This window comes from Carlito syrichta, unplaced genomic scaffold (assembly GCF_000164805.1).
Source record: "Carlito syrichta isolate Samal-C Ts95f unplaced genomic scaffold, Tarsius_syrichta-2.0.1 Scaffold272762, whole genome shotgun sequence".
NCBI classification, from domain to species: domain Eukaryota; kingdom Metazoa; phylum Chordata; class Mammalia; order Primates; family Tarsiidae; genus Carlito; species Carlito syrichta.
The window spans coordinates 3871-21728 of NW_007216858.1; the positions used below are offsets into that span (position 1 = coordinate 3871).

The 17858-nt window shown below is 43.6% G+C and overlaps 1 protein-coding gene across 1 annotated transcript; it reads right to left on the reverse strand.

The window, feature by feature from the left end:
- Positions 1-454: 454 nt before the first annotated feature.
- Positions 455-16182, reverse strand: OASL (2'-5'-oligoadenylate synthetase like). The gene is made up of 4 exons (XM_008052327.2): positions 15983-16182; positions 12048-12330; positions 10456-10631; positions 455-645 (listed from the first exon to the last, which is right to left on the reverse strand). The coding sequence occupies exons 1-4, from the start codon at positions 16178-16180 to the stop codon at positions 622-624; spliced, it is 681 nt and encodes a 226-aa protein (XP_008050518.2). The 5' UTR covers positions 16181-16182; the 3' UTR covers positions 455-621.
- Positions 16183-17858: the final 1676 nt, after the last annotated feature.

Below are 17858 nucleotides of genomic sequence, written 5' to 3' on the forward strand. Positions count from 1 at the left end.
CTTTTCAGGAACTTGGAGCAGCTCCCGCCCAGCTTCATCTGACCAAGACCATTGACCCTATAACTGGGTCTGCATGCATGCCCGAGAGGTGGCCTTTGATGTCAGAGGGCGCAAAACTCCACCCTCAGATCATGCTAAAGCTGGCATTTTTTGTACATAATTTCTATGAAATGCCATGGACCCTGACTATGCTTCCATAGAATGAACCTGGCACTTCATTTTTCTCCACTGCCAATCACCTTTCCCCATGCCTTAGACCACCCCACTTCCCTAAGCCATAAATACCTCAAACTCTTATCTTCAGGAAGGTGAATTTGAGAGCTGTTCTTTCACCTCCTCACTTAGTGCCCTTGCTAATAAATCTTTTCTCCGTAGCAAAACCTGTGTCACAGTGATTCATTTACTGTGTGTGGGCAGAATGAACTTGGACCTGGCCAGTGACACACTTATCTCATTCTAAGCTTCAAGCCCCTGACAGCCCGGAGAGGAGCCATTACCTTCACATTCCAGCTGGGGACCGGGTTCTCCCTGTTGTCATAGCAACAGTCCTGTTTCAGGCACTGGCAGGCCCTCTCAGCGACAATGTCCCATCTGTACCCTTCTGCCACATTGTGGGTAGGGTCAGCTGGATCCAGGATGATGGGCCTGCAACAACAGGGAGAGGGGGCCCAAACTCTTAATGGTTTGGAGGCCTGCAAGCCAGAATGAAGCTGTCTATTGCTGCCTCTGAGCATCTGCTATGTCCAGAGTCCAGGGCTGTCAGTCCAGGAAGGCCCCAACACATCGCTGGAGAGTAACAGGATGGAGACCATTGTATTTCTAAGAATTCCCCTTGGGAAGGGTGCTCTGGGTGTTCGCAACAAATTTTGAGGGAGGAGTGAGGCCTCAAGGCCTACTGGAACAATGACAGATGCCCATTAAGGTAGAGAGGCCTTTTAAGTTCAGAGCAGACTATACACGTTGGAGGTTAGAACTACGAATGGCTTTGGATGATAGAAACAACACCCCCAACAACTACTGACATTTACTGAAGCACTGAGCTAAACCCTGTGTGAATGAACCTATTGTGATTCTTACAGTAATTCTATCTGGTGGGATTATTATTGTTGCTGTTGTTGTTGTCATCTCCATTTTACAGGCAAGGAAACTGGGGCACAAATTTCCCCAAGTTTTCACAGCCAAAAGATGGTGTTCTTACTCATCTATCTCCTCAATAGAGAAGAAGTTTGCCTGCCTCCAAGTGTCTCTCCTTGTTATAATTGTTGACTGGCTATATTAAAGAATCCTGGCTTGAAAGAGGTCTCATAGACTGCTTGGACCATGTGGAATCACTGCATGTGTTGGATGCCAAGCCCATGATTGAGATCCAGCCTTTATGCTATAGGAGTTTTTGGCTTAGGAAGGAGCTGTGACTTTATCTATGTGATAGAATGTGATACAGGCTATTGCAATGAACTGGACACTTTAGGCACCAGGCTTGCTCCCCCTAACATCTCCTGCTCCCTGAAATAATCCTGCCTGAAATAGGGAGTGGCACCAGGCTGTCCTAAGGGGTGAAATCACCTGACACAAAGTGGCTCATTCTGTTGACTGGCAGGTGACTCACCAATGATCAGACTGGTTTCCTCTAAGATTTGGGTACAGGGATGATGGAGGTCCCTTACCAACTGGGAGGCAGAGTGGAAACAACAAGTGTGGAGAGAGAAGCAGAGGGTAAGGGGAACGAGCTCATGGAGGGGACAGAGAGGGAAAGAGAGGGAGAGAGAGAAACTGAGACTCTCAGGTCCTGATGGTTTCCCAATTTCAATTTTTATGGGTATTCTTATAATAAATCCACTTTCATTTTCTTTCTTTTTGAAGTGACATAGCCTCAAGATTTTACTCTTTTCATAATTGAACAAAATATGACACTTAGAACTGGGTCACTTGGCCTTTTCTCGTCTTCTTTTTTTTTAAGCAGAATTTATCGAGAGGACATAAAAGCTCCCACAGTGGGAGGAGACCAGGAGGGGTTGCCTGGCTTTTTCTCTTATCTCCTCCCAGTTCAAAATACCGCATCTCTTAAAAGTCAGCATTTCCTTAGATCTGCAGCGGGGATCAATGCACTCAAGCCACAGCACAATATTGGTAGTTTTAGGCTTTTTCTGGAAAATCAGCTTAGTCTGCCCACCATAGCCACTTTGCTGCCTGTCATGATGCTGCTTTCCCTGGGCATACAGAGAATCTTTGCCCTTCTTGTACTGTGTCACTTTGTGGGGTTGGTACTTGCCATACTTCTTACAGAAAATCTGGTGGGTTTTAGGAACGTTCACCAGACAGCATCTTCAACACACTGGGGAAAGATTAACCTGAACGTTTCCCAGTCCCCTCCCCCATAAATCTTCTTTTCATAAGGAGACCTGGTTTTCCTTCCTTGCAAAAAGAGACCCAATGCTCATGTAACAAAACATTAAAAATTATTATGATATTGCTTGCACTGGCCTAGTACTTCCAACATAAACAGCTGTCTAGGCTGGGATCCCCCAGAAGCAGATCTTTGGACAAAGATTTGGTTTATTGGAAAGGAGATCCAGGGAGCACTAATAAAGGAGTGAGAAAGTGAGTGAGGGACGAGAAGGCAGCCAATAAAGGGCGAGTGTCAAGGTGATTGCCACTGTGGTCAACTAGAGGGGATCTCTGGGAAACAGCATGGAACAGGGTCTCAGGGTTTTTCCATCTCAGGGGAGAGAGAGCTGGGGTATTTATCCACTGTCTCTCACCAGATTTGGTGGCAGGCTGCTCTCAGAGTGTGTCTTCTGGTGAGAGGAAAACTCTAAGGTAAAGGGACACAGGTGCTGACAGTTGGAAGTTGAGCCAGCCTTCCTGAAACAGTAAAGGCCAAGGGGATATGAGTGGGGCATTGACAGCATGTGCTTCAGAAGTGAGCATTTATGTAGCATCTGCCAGATGCTAGAGACTGTAGACCCTTAACATATATTTTCTCTGATTCTCACAACAGTCCTGCATCATAGATGTGACCAGCTATCTCCTGTTTTACAGATGAGGAGTTGAGGCTCACAGTGGTGAGAAAATGGGCTAGCTGGGATTTAAATTCAAGTCTACAAGATTCTTTCCATTTTCTCTTACTATCTCTAAAAAGCACGGAAATAGTCTTCCTAGAGCAAGAGGGTGGGTTGTGGCTTAGGGAACAAGGAAAAGTCTTATCCCCCCACCACCCCCACCCCCAGCAACCTTTATTTAGGTCACCAACTCAAGATGCCAATTGTGTTGGTATGATACTCTGGCAGTCTTATAGTAAAGGCTAATAAAGTCAACTAAAAATTCGAATAAAGTCAACCCATAAAAACTCTATACCAGTCGTTTCCTTTACTTCTCTTTCTTATTTTTGGTGGGTAAGCTGTGGCCCAGTACCTCTCTTTTTTGAGCTGTTTTTTGACAAAGTCCTCAATGACTGGATTCTGAAATGTGTAGTACTTGGTCCAGTAGATGCAGATGAATTCATATTCCTGAAGCAGTTCCATCACAGTGGTGAAGGCTTCATCCAACAAGAAAGTCTCATCCATCTGAGTACCCATTTCCCAGGCATAGATGGTCAGTAGCTCGAGAGCATAGAGAGGTGGAAGACTGGCCCTGGGGCACCTGGCCTTCACGCACTGTTAAAAGAGATGGGAAGAGATGGCAAGAAATCCCAAGATTTGGTGTAAGGATGGTGTTGGACCAGAAGCTGGGAAATTCAAGTTCTACTCCCAGTTCTGTCACCTACTCGCTGTGTACCTTGGCCAAGTCACTTTCCCTCTCCAGTCCTTGCTTTCCCCATTTCAGAATTAAAGGGCTGGGCTAGACCAGTGAGCTCCAGGCTGTGCTTGACAGACGTAGCTCCTGGAACAGAATTATGAAGAGGTGGCCCAAGGAATGAGTGGGTTTGGTTCTGTCCCACCAGCATCCCAGTCTAATCATCCCCTTTTAAATCTATTTTAATGTATTGAGTTTTTGAGAAAGACTTCCTTCAAAGAAAAGGTTTCTTAGCTAAAGGAAAAAATGGTAATAGGTGAGAGTCTGTAGTAAAGATTAGCATTGCCTCTCTAGCAGACATTCTTTCCTTCCACAATGTATAGTAGCCATGATATTTGCATTGAGTTGACTCTCATCATCAGCTACAGGATGGGCTCTGACTGGCACATGCCTATCAGCATAAATCTTTCCCCCTTGCAAGTGATTGGTTCAAGAGAAGGCATGTAATATAAGTTGGCTCAATTGGATTAAAGTCTGGTTCTTTTGTTCAGTGGTTGGAAGAAGAAAAATCACATGTGTGTGTGAGGGCAGGAACAGCTGTGGCCATTTTGCCATCGTGAGGGAAACAAGTCTGAGGACCAAGCTGACATAGAGAGGAGAGAACAACTGAGAGAATAATAGAGAGACAAAATCAAAGTGCTCACCAGCAGTGACTGAAGACTTCTCCCCAGGAGTTATTACACATGAGCTAATAATTCTCTTTATTGTTTAAGTCAGTTTGAGTTGGTTTTGTGTATTTTTGTTACTTGCAAAAGAAAGCATCTTAAATGACATTAAGATGCTCTAATATTTAGCCAGAAAGTGAAAATTTATGCCAAATATCAAACTGTTTGGTTTGTGGAAGCAAAATGTACAACTTGTCCTGTGGCCATTATCAATAAATATTGGGTCTCATTTCACTGTCAGAGAAAAAGAACTCTAACACTTTGACCTTGAAACAAGCAAACAAACACAGGGTCCACCTTGTATAATTCTAGTCTCCAAATAAATTAAACCTTGAGTCTTTTCTACGGGTCATTGACTCACTAACAAAAACAACTTTAACTATATCCTTGAATTTAAAAATTCATTTTAGAATTCAGATTTATTTATAAATTTAATTTGCTTTTGTAACTTTTTTTAGTTCATACATAAATCTTAATTTTTTGAATCTTAACTAATAAAATCATAATTTTGTAGGAATTTAAACTCATGGCAATACAACTTATTTTTTCCAATAGTAACATTTTACATTCTTAAAACTTAGATGACACACAAAATGTGGGATGCCTCCAATTATTAAGATGTAAGCTCTAGTGAATGAATAAAACATGACTCAACTATATGCTGCCTACAAAAAACTTCACCTGTAAAGACACATATAGAGTGAAAACAAAGGAATGGAAAAAAGTATTCCATGCAAATGGAAACCAAAAGTGAGTAGGAGTAGCCATACAGATAAAACAGACTCTAAGTTAAAACAGTACAGGAGACAAGCAAGGTGATCATACAATGATGACAAGGAAATCAATTCAACATGAAGATGTAATGATTCTAAATATATATGCACCCAACACTAAAGCACCCAGATATATAAAGCAAATATTATTAGGTCTAAAGAGAGGTATAAACTCCAGTACAACAATTGTTGGTAACTTCAACATTCTACTCTCAGATCATCTGGACAGAAAATCAACAAAGAAATCTTGAATTTAAACTGTACTTTGGGCCCAGTGGACCTAACAGACATTTACAGAATATTTTATCCAACAGCTGCACAGTATATATTTTTCTTATTAGCACATGAAACATTCTCCAAGACAAACCACATGTTAGGCCATGAAACAAGTCTCAACAAATTTTAAATTGTTGAAATCATATCAAGTGTCTTCTCTGACCACAGTGAAGTAAAACTAGAACTCAATAACAAGAGGAACTTTAGAAATTGTACAAATATATGCAAATTAAGCAATATCCTCCTGAATGACCATTGAGTAAATGAAGAAATTAAGAAGGAAATGTAAAAAATTCTTGAAACAAGTGGAAACAGAAACACAACATACCAAAACCTATGGAATACAGCAAAATCACTGCTAAGAGGGAAGTTTGTAGCAATCAACACCTACATCAAAAAAGTGGAAACATTTCAAATAAACAACCTAGCAATGCACCTAAGGAACTAGAAAAGCAAGAAAAAACCAGGCCCAAAAATTAGTAGAAGGAATGAAATAATAAAGATCAGAGCAGAGCGAAACAAAATAGATACTGAAAGAAATAAATCAAATAATCAAATAAAAAATGGTTTTATTGAAAAGATAAACAAAACAGATAATTTGCTAACCAAGAAAATAGAGAGAAGACTCAGATAAACAAAATCAGAAATGAAAAAGGAGACATTACAACAGATATCATAGAAACATAAGAGATTATCTGAAACTATCATGAAAAATTATACCCTGACAAATTGGAAAACCTAGAGGAAATAGGTAAAATCCTGGATATATACCACCTCCCAAGATTGAATCAGGAATAAATAGAAAACCTGAGTAGACAAATAACAAATAATGAGATTGAATCAGTAATAAAGACTCTCCCGACAAAGAAAAGCCCAGGAGCAGATGGCTTTACTGCTGAATTCTACCAAACTTATAAAGAAGAACTAACCCCAATTATCAAACTATTCCAAAAAATTGAAGAGGAGGACACTCTTCCTACGTCATTCTATGAGATGAGCATTACCCTGATACTAAAACTAGACAACCCAACAAAAAATGAAATCTCCCTGATGAACACAGATGCAAAAATCCTCAGCAAAATATCAGCAAACTGAATCCAACAACACATCAAGAAGGTAAGGCACCATGATCGAGTGGGATTTATCCCAAAGATGCATGACTGGTTCAACCAATGCAAATCTATAAATGTAATACATAATATCAATAGAATGAACCACAGAAACCATATGATCATCTCAATAGTTGCAGAAAAAGCATTTAATAAATTCAACATTCCTTCTTGATTAAAAACTCTCCACAAACTAGGCATAGAAGAGACATACCTTAACATAATGAAGATCCATATGACAAATCCAGTTAATATCGTGCTGCATAGGGAAAAGCTGAAAGTCTTTCCTGCAAGAATGAGAACAAGACAAAGATGCCCACTTTCGTCACTCTTCTTAAACATAGTCCTAGCCGGAGCAATCAGGCAAGATAAATTTGCACAAACCATCCAAGTTGGAAAGGAAGAGTCAAACTGTCCCTTTTTACAGACAACACAATCTTTTACATAGAAAAGCCTAAAGACTCCATCAAAACACTCTTAGAACTGATAAATGAATTCACTAAAGTTGTTGGATACAAGACCAACATACAAAAGTCAGTAGCATTTCTACACACCAAACACAAACTAGCTGAAATACATATCAAGAAAGCAATTCCTTTTGTAATAGCTACATATATAGAGAAGTACATTTAGCTAAGGAGGCAAGAGACCTCTACAAGGAAAACTACAAAACACTGATGAAAGATCTTGAAGAGGATACAAATGGAAAGATATCCCATGCTCACAGATCCAAAGAATTAACATTGCTAAAATGATCATACTACTCAAAGCACTCTACAGATTCAGTGCAATTCTTATCAAAATACCAATGACATTCTTCAAAAAATAGGAAAGAAGATTCTAAAATTCATATGGAATCACAAAAGACCTCAGATAGTCAAATAAATGCTGAGCAAAAAGAGCAAAGCTGGAGGCATCACACTACCTTATTTAAAAATATACTGCAAAGCTATAGTAACTAAGACAGCCTGGTACTGGCATAAAAACAGACATATAGAGCAATGAAACAGAACAGAGAACCCAGAAATAAATCCATGTGTTTACAGCCAATTTTCAACAAAGGCACCGAGAACATAAATGAAGAAAAAGACGCCAGGCTCGGTGGCTCAGCCTGTAATCCCGCGCCTTGGGAGGCTGAGGTGAGTGGATTGCCTGAGCCCGTGGGTTCAAGACCCGCCTGGGCAACTTGGCGAGACCTCATCTCTACAATAAATCAAAAATTAGCCGGGTGCGGTAGCACGCACCTGTAGTTCCAGCTACTGGAAGGCTGAGGTGGAAGGATCGCCGGAGCACAGCAGGTCGAGGCTGCGGTGGCCGAGAGTGGCCATTGCACTCCAGTCTGGGTGACAGAGTGAGACTCCAACTCAAAAATAAAGAAAAAAGAAAAAGACACACTCTTAAATAAATGGTGTTGGGAAAACTGGATATACATATGCAGAAGTATGAAACTAGGTCCTTACCTCTCAACCCATACAAAAATATATTCAAAAATGAATTAAACACTTAGATATAAGACCTTAAGCTATAAAACTACTAGAAAAAAAATAGGGGAACACTTCAGGATATTGGTCTAGCACAGCAACAAAAATATAAATAGACAAATGGGACTACTTAAACTAAATAACCTTTTGCACAGCAAAAGGAAATATTACTAATTTAATGCAAGAAAATGTTCACAAACTGCTCACCTGATAGGAGACTAATATTCATAATATACAAGGAACCCAAACAATGCAACATACAAACAAACAAACAAACAAAAAACAGATATTGGCAAGGATTTGAAGAAAAGGGAACTCTCATATACTGTTGGTGGGAATATAAGCAAGGGCAGCTACTATGGAAAACAGTATAGAGATGTCTCAAAAAACTCAAAATAGAGCTACCATTTGGTCCGGCAATCCCACTACTGGGTATCTCCCAAAGGGAAATAAATAAATACATCAAGAAGATACCTGAGCTTATATGTTTATTGCAGCACTATTCACAATAGCAAAGACATGGAACCAACCTAAGTGTCCATCAGCAGAAGAATGGATAAAGAATATGTGGCATACACATATAATGGAATATTATTCAGCCATAAAAAAGAATAAAATTGTGTCAACATGGGTGGAAATGGGGGTCATTACATTATGCGAAATAGGTCAAGCACAGAAAGACAAATATTGCCTTCAATATAGTCCCATTTGTTTATTTAACTTCTATGTGGGAGCTAAAAAAGGTGATCCCATGGAAACAAAGAGTAGAATGATAGTTACCAGAGGCTGGGAAGGGTGTGTATCTGTGTGGGGGAAGGGAGATATGAAGGGAGGTTGGTTAATACGTACAAACTTACAGTTAGATAGAAGGAATGAGCTCTCCTGTTTGAAAGCACTAGAGTAGGGTGTAGTAGGGTGACTACAGTTAAAAGTGTTTTATATATTTTAGAATAGCTAGAAGAGAAGATTTGAAATGCTCCCAACACAAAAAAATAAATAAATATTTGAGATGATGGCTCTCCTAAATACCATGATTTGATCATTGCACATGTATATATGTATCAAAACATTATATGTACTTCACAAATATGTAAAAATATTATGTATCAATAAGAGTTGGGTGTTTCTGAGTTGGAATCTCACTCCGTTGCCCAGGCTGGAGTGCAGAGCCATGCTCACAGTTACTGCAACCTTGATCTGCTGGGCTCAGGTGGTCCTTTCACCAAAGTCTTCCAAGCAACTGGAACTACAGGTGTGCACAATCACGTACAGCTAATTTTTTTATTTGTGCTAGAAATGAGGTCTCACCATGTTGCCCGGCTGGTGAATCCCTGGACTCGAATCCCTGGACTCAGGCAATCCTCTCAATCTCACCCCACCAATGTGCTGGGATTACAGGAGTGAGCCACCGTGCCCAGGCTGCTTTTTTCTGTAAATCCCTGTTATATATTTTATTGGACTAAGTCTTTCCTTCTGCAATCTGGTGCCTTTATAACTTTAATGCGATTTTTATTTAACAAATGATTTTTATCGCTGGGTTCATTTTGCTGTTAGAGGTTCCACTGAGATATCCCAGGGGACTTATTTTCAAAAGTAACTAAATTGTAACCTAAGAAATACACTTCATGGCTTGTTTACACCCAGACAAGCCCTCATTTCAACTCCTAGGGTGGAATTAGATAACCCTTTCCTCTTGTTAGTCCTTAGCCTGCTGTGATTAATATCCAAGAGTACACAGTGACAGCCGGGCTTGGTGGCTCAGCCTGCAATCCCAGCACTTTGGGAGGCCGAGGTGAGTGGATTGCCTGAGCCCGCGGGTTCGAGACCTACCTGGACAACTTGACGAGAGCTCATCTTTACAATAAATAAAAAAATTAGCCGGGCATGGTATTGCGCACCTGTAGTTCCAGCTACTTGAAAGGCTGCGGTGGAAGGATAGCCAGAGCCCAGCAGGTCGAGGCTGCAGTGGCCGGGAGCGGCCACTGCACTCCAGTCTGGGCGACAGAGTGAGACTCCAGCTCAAAAATAATAAATAAATAAATAAATAAAAAATAAAACTAAAACAGAGTACACAGTGAAGTTGACATCAGCCATTGAAGTGCTACAAGAACTTGCTTATTGAAATACTGTACATTAACTATGTTTCTCCTTCCATTTCTTGTTCCCATCTTCTTCCTCCTCTCCTTCTCCATCTTCTTCATTGATTGTTTCACTTTACAGTTCAAAAGACTGGCATTCTCTTCTTCTCCCACCCCCATTTCCCACTGATGCACTTTTCTGAGACGATAAATCTGGCCCCTGCCTTTCCTCCCCACCCTCCTCCATCACCCTCCTGCCCTTATCTTGGCAGTCCCCTTACCTGCTGGTACCAGTATTTTACCAGGCGGAGGAGGCTCTTCAGCTTAGTTGGCTGATGTTTCACGAAGTTTCTCTGCAGCTCGCTGAAGGATGGGGAGAAGTGTCCAGGGACACCACAGGCCTCTATCAGACTCACATAGACCTCAGGGGGTGGTGGGGAGTTGGGAACAGAAGGCTCTGAGGAGAGAGGAAGCAAAGGGAGAGATTGGGGATGGAGGAAGCCCTATGGGGATCAGTAGTCTTTGGGGGAGAGACTGCTGATTCATTGGCGTTAGCCCTCCAGGGAGACTTGAGACCTCATGTCTTTATGCATTTCTCTGTGTGACTTTTTAATAAATTTCTGTTTCTCAAGTGGAGCAACATGATGGTCAGAGTTGGGTTAGCCTCGTGCACTGGGGTAGCCCCGCCCCCAGCATAGGACATGGGGAGAATGGATGAGTCCAGGTGTCTGCAGGTGGCCATGAGTGAGAGGTGGGAGAGAGGCATGTTTTCTGGGAAAGGCCAGCATGTAAGTTGGGTGGGCTTTGGAAACCTTGCCTGAATGTCCTTGTGAGAGTCTCACTCTGAAGAATCAATACTGGGCTTTCCATGCCTCAGGCCATTCCAGTTTCCATGCCCCAGGCCACTTCAACATCCCCAGTTTTCCTTAATGTCTACTTTGAATCTCTCAATATTCATGGGGGAGAATCAGTTCCCTGGTACCCATCACCAAGACATTCAAGCACTCTTTCTTGCTAAGACATCTGACACTTTCTCCACAGAGCCACTCCCACAGCCACACGGGAGCTGGCCTGAGAAAAAACCCCTATCATCTGGGCTTGTGGCAGATACGGTTTACTTCAAATACCTAGGAGCCTCTACCTGAGGACAAGCAACAAGTGCTGTGGAATTAATGCCCTGGGAAGCAACCCTCAGCCGATGATGGATGGAACATTGGTGGATAAACACTCCAGCATCCCTCTTGGGATAACATGGAGGCATGCTCCATAAAGTTACCTCAAGATCTCCAGGGGCATGAAGCCCAGTTGCTCAGGGTGGTGACTCGCTCATGATGTACTTTGTACTGAATTCTTCCCTTCTGCGCCTCAGTTTCCTACTTCCTGAGTTTACCTCCCAGAAAAATTGCTTGTTCTCACATCCTTTTCTTAGGGTAAAACCCATATGATGATGACAAACCCCACCTACATAGTAAGTGCTACACAGTAAGAAGCACTTGTGGTTACTATTCCAGCTCCTTCCGCTCATTGGGTCTCGGCTCCTTCTGAATTCTCTTTCCACAGAAAGCCACCTCCTGAGCACCCTTTCTGTGGCTACCCAGGGCACTCCATTTATTCCTCTGAATGCTTACCACCATTTGCAGTCGTGTATTTCTCTGTGTGACTCTTTGATAAATTTCTGTTTCCCAAGGTGACCAACATGATGGTCAGAGTTGGGTTAGTCCCATGCACTGGGGTAGCCTCGCCCCCAGCATAGGACACAGGGAGAATAGATGAGTGCAGGTGTCTGCAGGTGGCCATGAGTGAGAGGTGGGAGAGAGGCATGTTTCCTGGGGAAGGCAAGCATGTAGTTTGGGTGGGCTTCCTTTCCCCTTACCCACGGCTCTGTAGGCAGGCACAATGGTGACTGTGATGGGCTTCCTGGTCCTCCTGGTCTGGATGGTGAAGACAAGCACATCGGGGACTCCCTGGGCCACCCTCGGGTCCTCGAGCCCAAGGGCCAGCAGGTCCTGGCAACGCCACAGTTCTTTCCATATCAGTCTCAGAACGGCTTGGTGGTGCTCGGTCTCCTCCTGGAAGCTGCGGAAGCAGCTCAGAAACACCACCAGCTCCACCTCTGTGGTGCTTCTGAGAACTGTGCCATTCCCAAAGGAGCCCACCTGCAGAACACAGAGCCCGTCACCCCAAGGCCCGCAGTGCCAGGCAGTCCCTGTGGCACTTCACATGAATGATCCCCCTTAAAGCTCACCACCCTGCTGAGGGATAGGTGGGAAGTATTTATACTTCCCTTTACAAGTGAGGAAACCTCACAATGATGAGTCACTCGCTGGGGGCCCCACAGTTTGCAGCTCAACCCTACAGCCAGGCTTCCTGGCCACTGCACTGGGTGCTCCTGAGACTCAGTTGCCTCATCCACAGAGTGATGCCAGCTTCAAAGGAATAGGAGTGTCTGCTCCATGGGGTTGTGTGACGATTCTGGGGGGTCTGAATACTTTCATGACATTAAAAAGGAGTAAGTTTGCCTGGTGGATGAGAGTCATGGCTGCGGAATGGGGCAGCCTGACTTTGATGTGGACTCCTTTCTGTTTCATAGCTGTGTGGTCACTCTGAGTCCTAAGTCTGTAAAATGAAAGTGATCATGGAGTACAAGTCATTGGGCTCCCGGGAGGATCAGACAAAATAATATTTGCAAGACGGGTTTGGTGTGGTATCCGGCACTCAGGAAGTCAGCAATATATTTCTCTTTCTCTTCTTTATCTAGTTGACGTAAACACTTCATTTCTCCATCTGTAATGGAAGGAGCCTGAGCTGGGTTATTTTAAAGGGACATTTCTGATGTTCTGAGAGTCTAGACTTGCTTTCTAAACCCTGATGCCTCTGGTGTACAAAGCCCCACGACTCCCTGGCCTTCCCTCTTTCTAACACTTTGTTAGAGGTAGAATTGCCAGGGTGGCACCCCACCTCAGGCAGGCTACCCTTCCTGGTTGTGTGAGTCACTGTACATGAATTAGAATCCAGCAGTTGCAGGTTGAGCACCTCCCATGCCTGATGCCCCAAAGCCCTTTATGCATATCATCCCACCGATTGAGGTGGGTACTAAGATAACTACCTGCAATGTACAGATGTGAAAACTGAGGCAGTGGGGGGCTGATCAACTTGCCATGGTCTACCAGCTAAGAGGTCGTGGAGTCAGAGAAAGAGTTAGAACACGAGTAGTGGGTGATTCTTCCACCTTTTTCTTCCCATGACCCAAGACTATGAGCCAGGCCTTGCTTCTGGGGGACTGCTGACTTTGAGACTCAGCATTTCCAGCTCACATGAGAGGGCGGAGATGGTGCCCTGTGTGTGGGTGAAGGGCACATTTCCCTGAAATCCTTGTCTAGGCTTTGCTTTCTACCTTTCCTGATTGTGAGATTCAGGCAGACAGGAAAAAACAAATCCAAAACAGCCTTCCTGACTTGCTTCGGTTTAAACTCATTTAAGCCCAATTCATTCAAAGGTAAGCGTTCACTCCTGTGGGCCAGCTCAGCTCACTAGATTTTCAGGGGCTAGGGAAGAGAGCACTTACAGTCTAAATAAAAACATTTTTCCTCATTAGTTGTTGCTCTTTGGGGATTGCTACCATTGAGTGGTTTCCAGGGGACGGGTGGCTATGGTCTGCAGGAAGAATCTGAGGCTTGGGTAAATACCACCTCTTGCCATCAAAACTCATTCTGTGTGTCGCATCCTCCTCTCCCCAGATGCTCCCCATTTTGTCCTCTTTCCTCTCAGGGTTTCTGGAAAGGGAGGCTCTGCCTGAGTCTGACGGGTGCCCCGGGCCCAGAAGAAAAGTTGGGCAAGAAGGATAAAGATGCTTCTATGTTGAGCAGTTACCGTGCGCTAATCATTAAGTCTGCATTGTCCCTGTTTGGTGAGGAAAAGGTGATGCTGATGCTAATGCTGATGATGTCCCAATTAGAGATGAGAAAACTGGAGGTTCGAGAGAGAAGATAGTAAAGCCAAGGGATCATAGCTGGTAGGGGAAGAGGCTGAGAGTCTGTCTCATGTCAAAACCTGTGGTTTCTCACTTCTAAAGCCTATGGTGTCAGATTCCAGATGCTGGGGATGGGTATAAAGAAAGAATGGGGGCTGAGTCTTCTAGATCTTTCTGTGAGTTGGTTGCCCCTAGGCAAAGAACCAGAGCACTAGGCTGAGAATCAGGAATCTTAATTTTAGTATTGCCTTTGCTACCAACTTGACAAGATGCCCTGGGACACCTCTTGCCCTTTCTGTGCCTCAGTTTTCTTAACATTTAAGTGAGCGACTGGCTGAGACTGTTTCTCCAGGGTCTTTCTAGTTCTGAGCCTCTTGAATTTTGATCCTGGCTGGAACAGAAGGGGGCATGAAGCAACTGGAGGAGGGGCTTGGGGAAAAACTTCAGTGAGGAGCTTGCATTCCTGGCCTTGGAGTCAGGTTTAAATCCAAGCCCCAACACAAGCTGTGTGAGCTTGGGAAGCCTCCATTAAAGACTCATTTTATTACCTAAAATTTTAAACATATAAAAAATAGAAATAAAATGCAGTGGACACCCATATGTCCAATCAGTTGGATTCAATAAGTCTAAATTCCTTACCACACTGACTTCATCTAAATGACTTCACTGGCACAGTGGCTTGTGCCTGTAATCCTGGTGACTTGGGAGGCTGAGGTGAAAGGATTGCTTGAAGTCAGGAGTCTGAGACCAGCCTGGGTAACATAGCGAGATTCCATCTTTACAAAATTTTTTTTTAAAAAGATCCAGGTGTGGTGGTGTGCACCTTTAGTTTTAGCTATTTGGGAGGCTGAGGTGGGAGAATCACTTGAGCCCAGGAATTTGAGGCCACAGTGAACTATGATTGTGCTACTGCACTCCAGCCTGAGTAACAGAGTGAGGCCCTGTCTCTAAGAAACAACAAAACAACCAAAAAGTCCCACAAATAAACTATAGACACCAAGGAACTTTGTCCCTAAATACTTCAGCATTTGTGTCCCAAAAAGAGAACATTCTCCCCATAACCGCAAAAGCACTACTACACCTAACAAAATCAACAATGATTCTCTTATATTATTCATATTAAAATTTCTTCAGTTGTTTCCACTGTATTTTACAGATGGTTTATTACAGCAGGATCCAATCAGAGACCTGGCATTATATTGGTTCATAATGGATCCATTTTTTTTTTTTTCTTTGAGTTAGGGGCTTCACTCTGTTGCCCCGCTTAGAGTGCAGTGGCATGATCAAGATTCACTGCAGTCTTGACCTTCTGTGCTTAGACCATTACCTCCACTTCCCGAGTATCTGCGACTACTGGCACGTGCCACCACATTCGACTACTTTTTAAAAATGTTTTGTAGAGACGGAGTCTATGTTGTCTAGGCTGGCCTTGAAATCCTGGGCTCAAGCAATCCTCCCTCCTTGTCCCCCAAAGTGCTGAGATTACGGGTGTGAACTGCCATGCCCAGCCTTCATTATGAATTTTAAGCCTCTATTTTGCTAATTTGGAAACTGGAAAAAGAATAGTACCTACTTCATAGGGCAAAAGAATTAGAGTTAACATATGAGAAGGGGTTAGGCCAGTGCACCCCAAAATTAAAGTCATTAATTTTAGATCCTATCTGCTCAAGGCAGCAGTGTGGTGGTGCATAGACAGCTGGGTGCAGCAGAGTGTCCCGAGGTGTCAGCAGCACATTCTAGGAACACAGAGGTAAGGGATCCCAGCATCCTCAGGGACACAGGCTGTGATGCTGGGTTTTGCTCTGCCCAGGCCAGAGGATAGAGGAGCCCAGTCTCACCTTGACCACTTTCAGCACCTGCACCTTCTGGTCCAGCTCATGCTCCCCCTGGAATGTCTTCTGCCTCAGAAACTGCTCCACCGTTCGTACAGTGTCCAGCACATCTTCCTTCCACTTCCGGTGGGGCTGCAGACACTGAGCCACAAAGGAGTCTAGTCTGGAGGCTGGCGTGCTGTATAGATCCTGTGTCAATGCCATCTCTGTCCTCAGAATACAATGGTGGACAGATATACAGCCACCCAGTTCTGAGCACACACCTCTCTTTTAAGGGGGCTCCTCCTCAGCTGACCTCAGCACCCCTGGGGTAAAGCTTCGAAGTAGAGAGGAAACCAGGTGTCATGGACTAACTTGGGTTTCCGCTTCTTGGTGGCTCCTCACCGTGGCAGGGAGGCAGAGGGACACTGGCTGAGGCTGGACAGTCTGGAGCCACCTTAACTGGTCTGACATCTAGCCAACCTTTCTGCTGTTGGTTTCGATTCTCAACTTTTAGAGCTTCCCTTTCATGACGTTTGGAAACAGAAATTGGCTAGTGTTCACTCCCAGAGGAGGCACCTTGCCCAGTAGGTTGGAGTTTGGAGTTGGGTTATATCAGTCAATGCAGCTGCCCCAATGAACTTGTCTGAGGAAACTGAGGCTTAGGAGAAGGGACTTGCTCATGGTCAAGGTAAGGAGTGAGAACACCAGAGTCCAATAGAACAGACTTTGAATTTCAGTTTGTCTTTTGCCAGATTCGTAACCTCTCTGACCCTCACGTTCACGATGCAAAAAGTGGGTTTAACAAGTATTATGATTCATTCACTAAACAACTGTTGAGTGCCTGCTAGGTGCTGAACACTGTGCTGAGAAGACAAAATGAGATGAGGTTCTTGTCCCAAGGGGCTCTCAGAACAGCAGGGGAGACAAAAACAGAAACTCTGAGAGTTCAATGCAATGTTTGTTTGGTAGGAAAAAGGGTACAGAAACCTGGTGGGCAGCCAGACGGAGGAATTTCATGAGTGTCAGCAGATGCTTGCTGAGATGTGTGTTAAAGAGTGGAAATCTGGTCAGGAGGACAAAGGCCTGAGAACGGTGAATGATCCTGGTGTGTGCCAGGGACGCAGGTGTCCTGTGTGCCTTGGCATGGAGGATGAGCAGGGGAGAGGCGAGATGTACCTGGACAGGTGTGCAGGGTTGATTCTTGGAGTACCATTCACTCACTCATTCAATAAAAACTTATTATAATAAACAGGATAAATCAATAAAATTATAGTGAATAAGATGGTGGTAAGTGCTAAGCAGGAATATAAAGCAGGGAAAGGGGTTGAGGTCCCGTGTATGTGCCAGGCAGGAGAGGGGTGAGCAGAAGAGTGATATGGTCTGGCTTGTATTTTAATGGGTTCGATCACCCTGGCTGCTGGAGGAAATTAGAAGCCCAAGATGGGATTGGAGGTGAAAGGGGAAACAGGAGTGTGGTTAAGATGCTAATACAATAGTCCAGGCAAGAGACATGGAGGCCTAGATCAGAGTGGTAGCAGTGAAGGAAGGAAGGGGTTGCATGATTTAATTTTTTTCTTTTGAAAAATTTCAAACAAGCAAAAGTGTAATAATACAATGAACCGCCACGTACCATCACCCAGCTCAACAATAATCAACCTATAGACAGTCTTGTTTTTATTATACCCCCATTCATAGCTTCCCTCTTGTATTATTTGGAAGTGAGTACCACACATCGATCATTTCGCTGCATATATTTTGACTATAAGGCTGACAGGTTTTGTTAATGGAAGGAATATCATTTGAGAGAAAGATCAGAGTCAAGTTCTGCTCCAAGGCTTTTGCCCTAGCAACAGAAGGATGGTTTTGTCCTTAACTGAAGTGGGAAAGAGAGGGGCAGGGC

What these genes read in the sequence shown, in the direction of transcription:
- OASL (XM_008052327.2), bottom strand. Translation starts at nt 16,180, where the DNA reads ATGGCATTGACACAGGATCTATACAGCACGCCAGCCTCCAGACTAGAC. An exon ending in AGGTGCTGAAAGTGGTCAAG is followed by an intron (nt 12,331 to 15,982) that starts GTGAGACTGGGC and finishes TGTGTTCTGCAG; the next exon opens with GTGGGCTCCTTTGGGAATGG. An exon ending in TAAAATACTGGTACCAGCAG is followed by an intron (nt 646 to 10,455) that starts GTAAGGGGACTG and finishes CTGTTGTTGCAG; the next exon opens with GCCCATCATCCTGGATCCAG.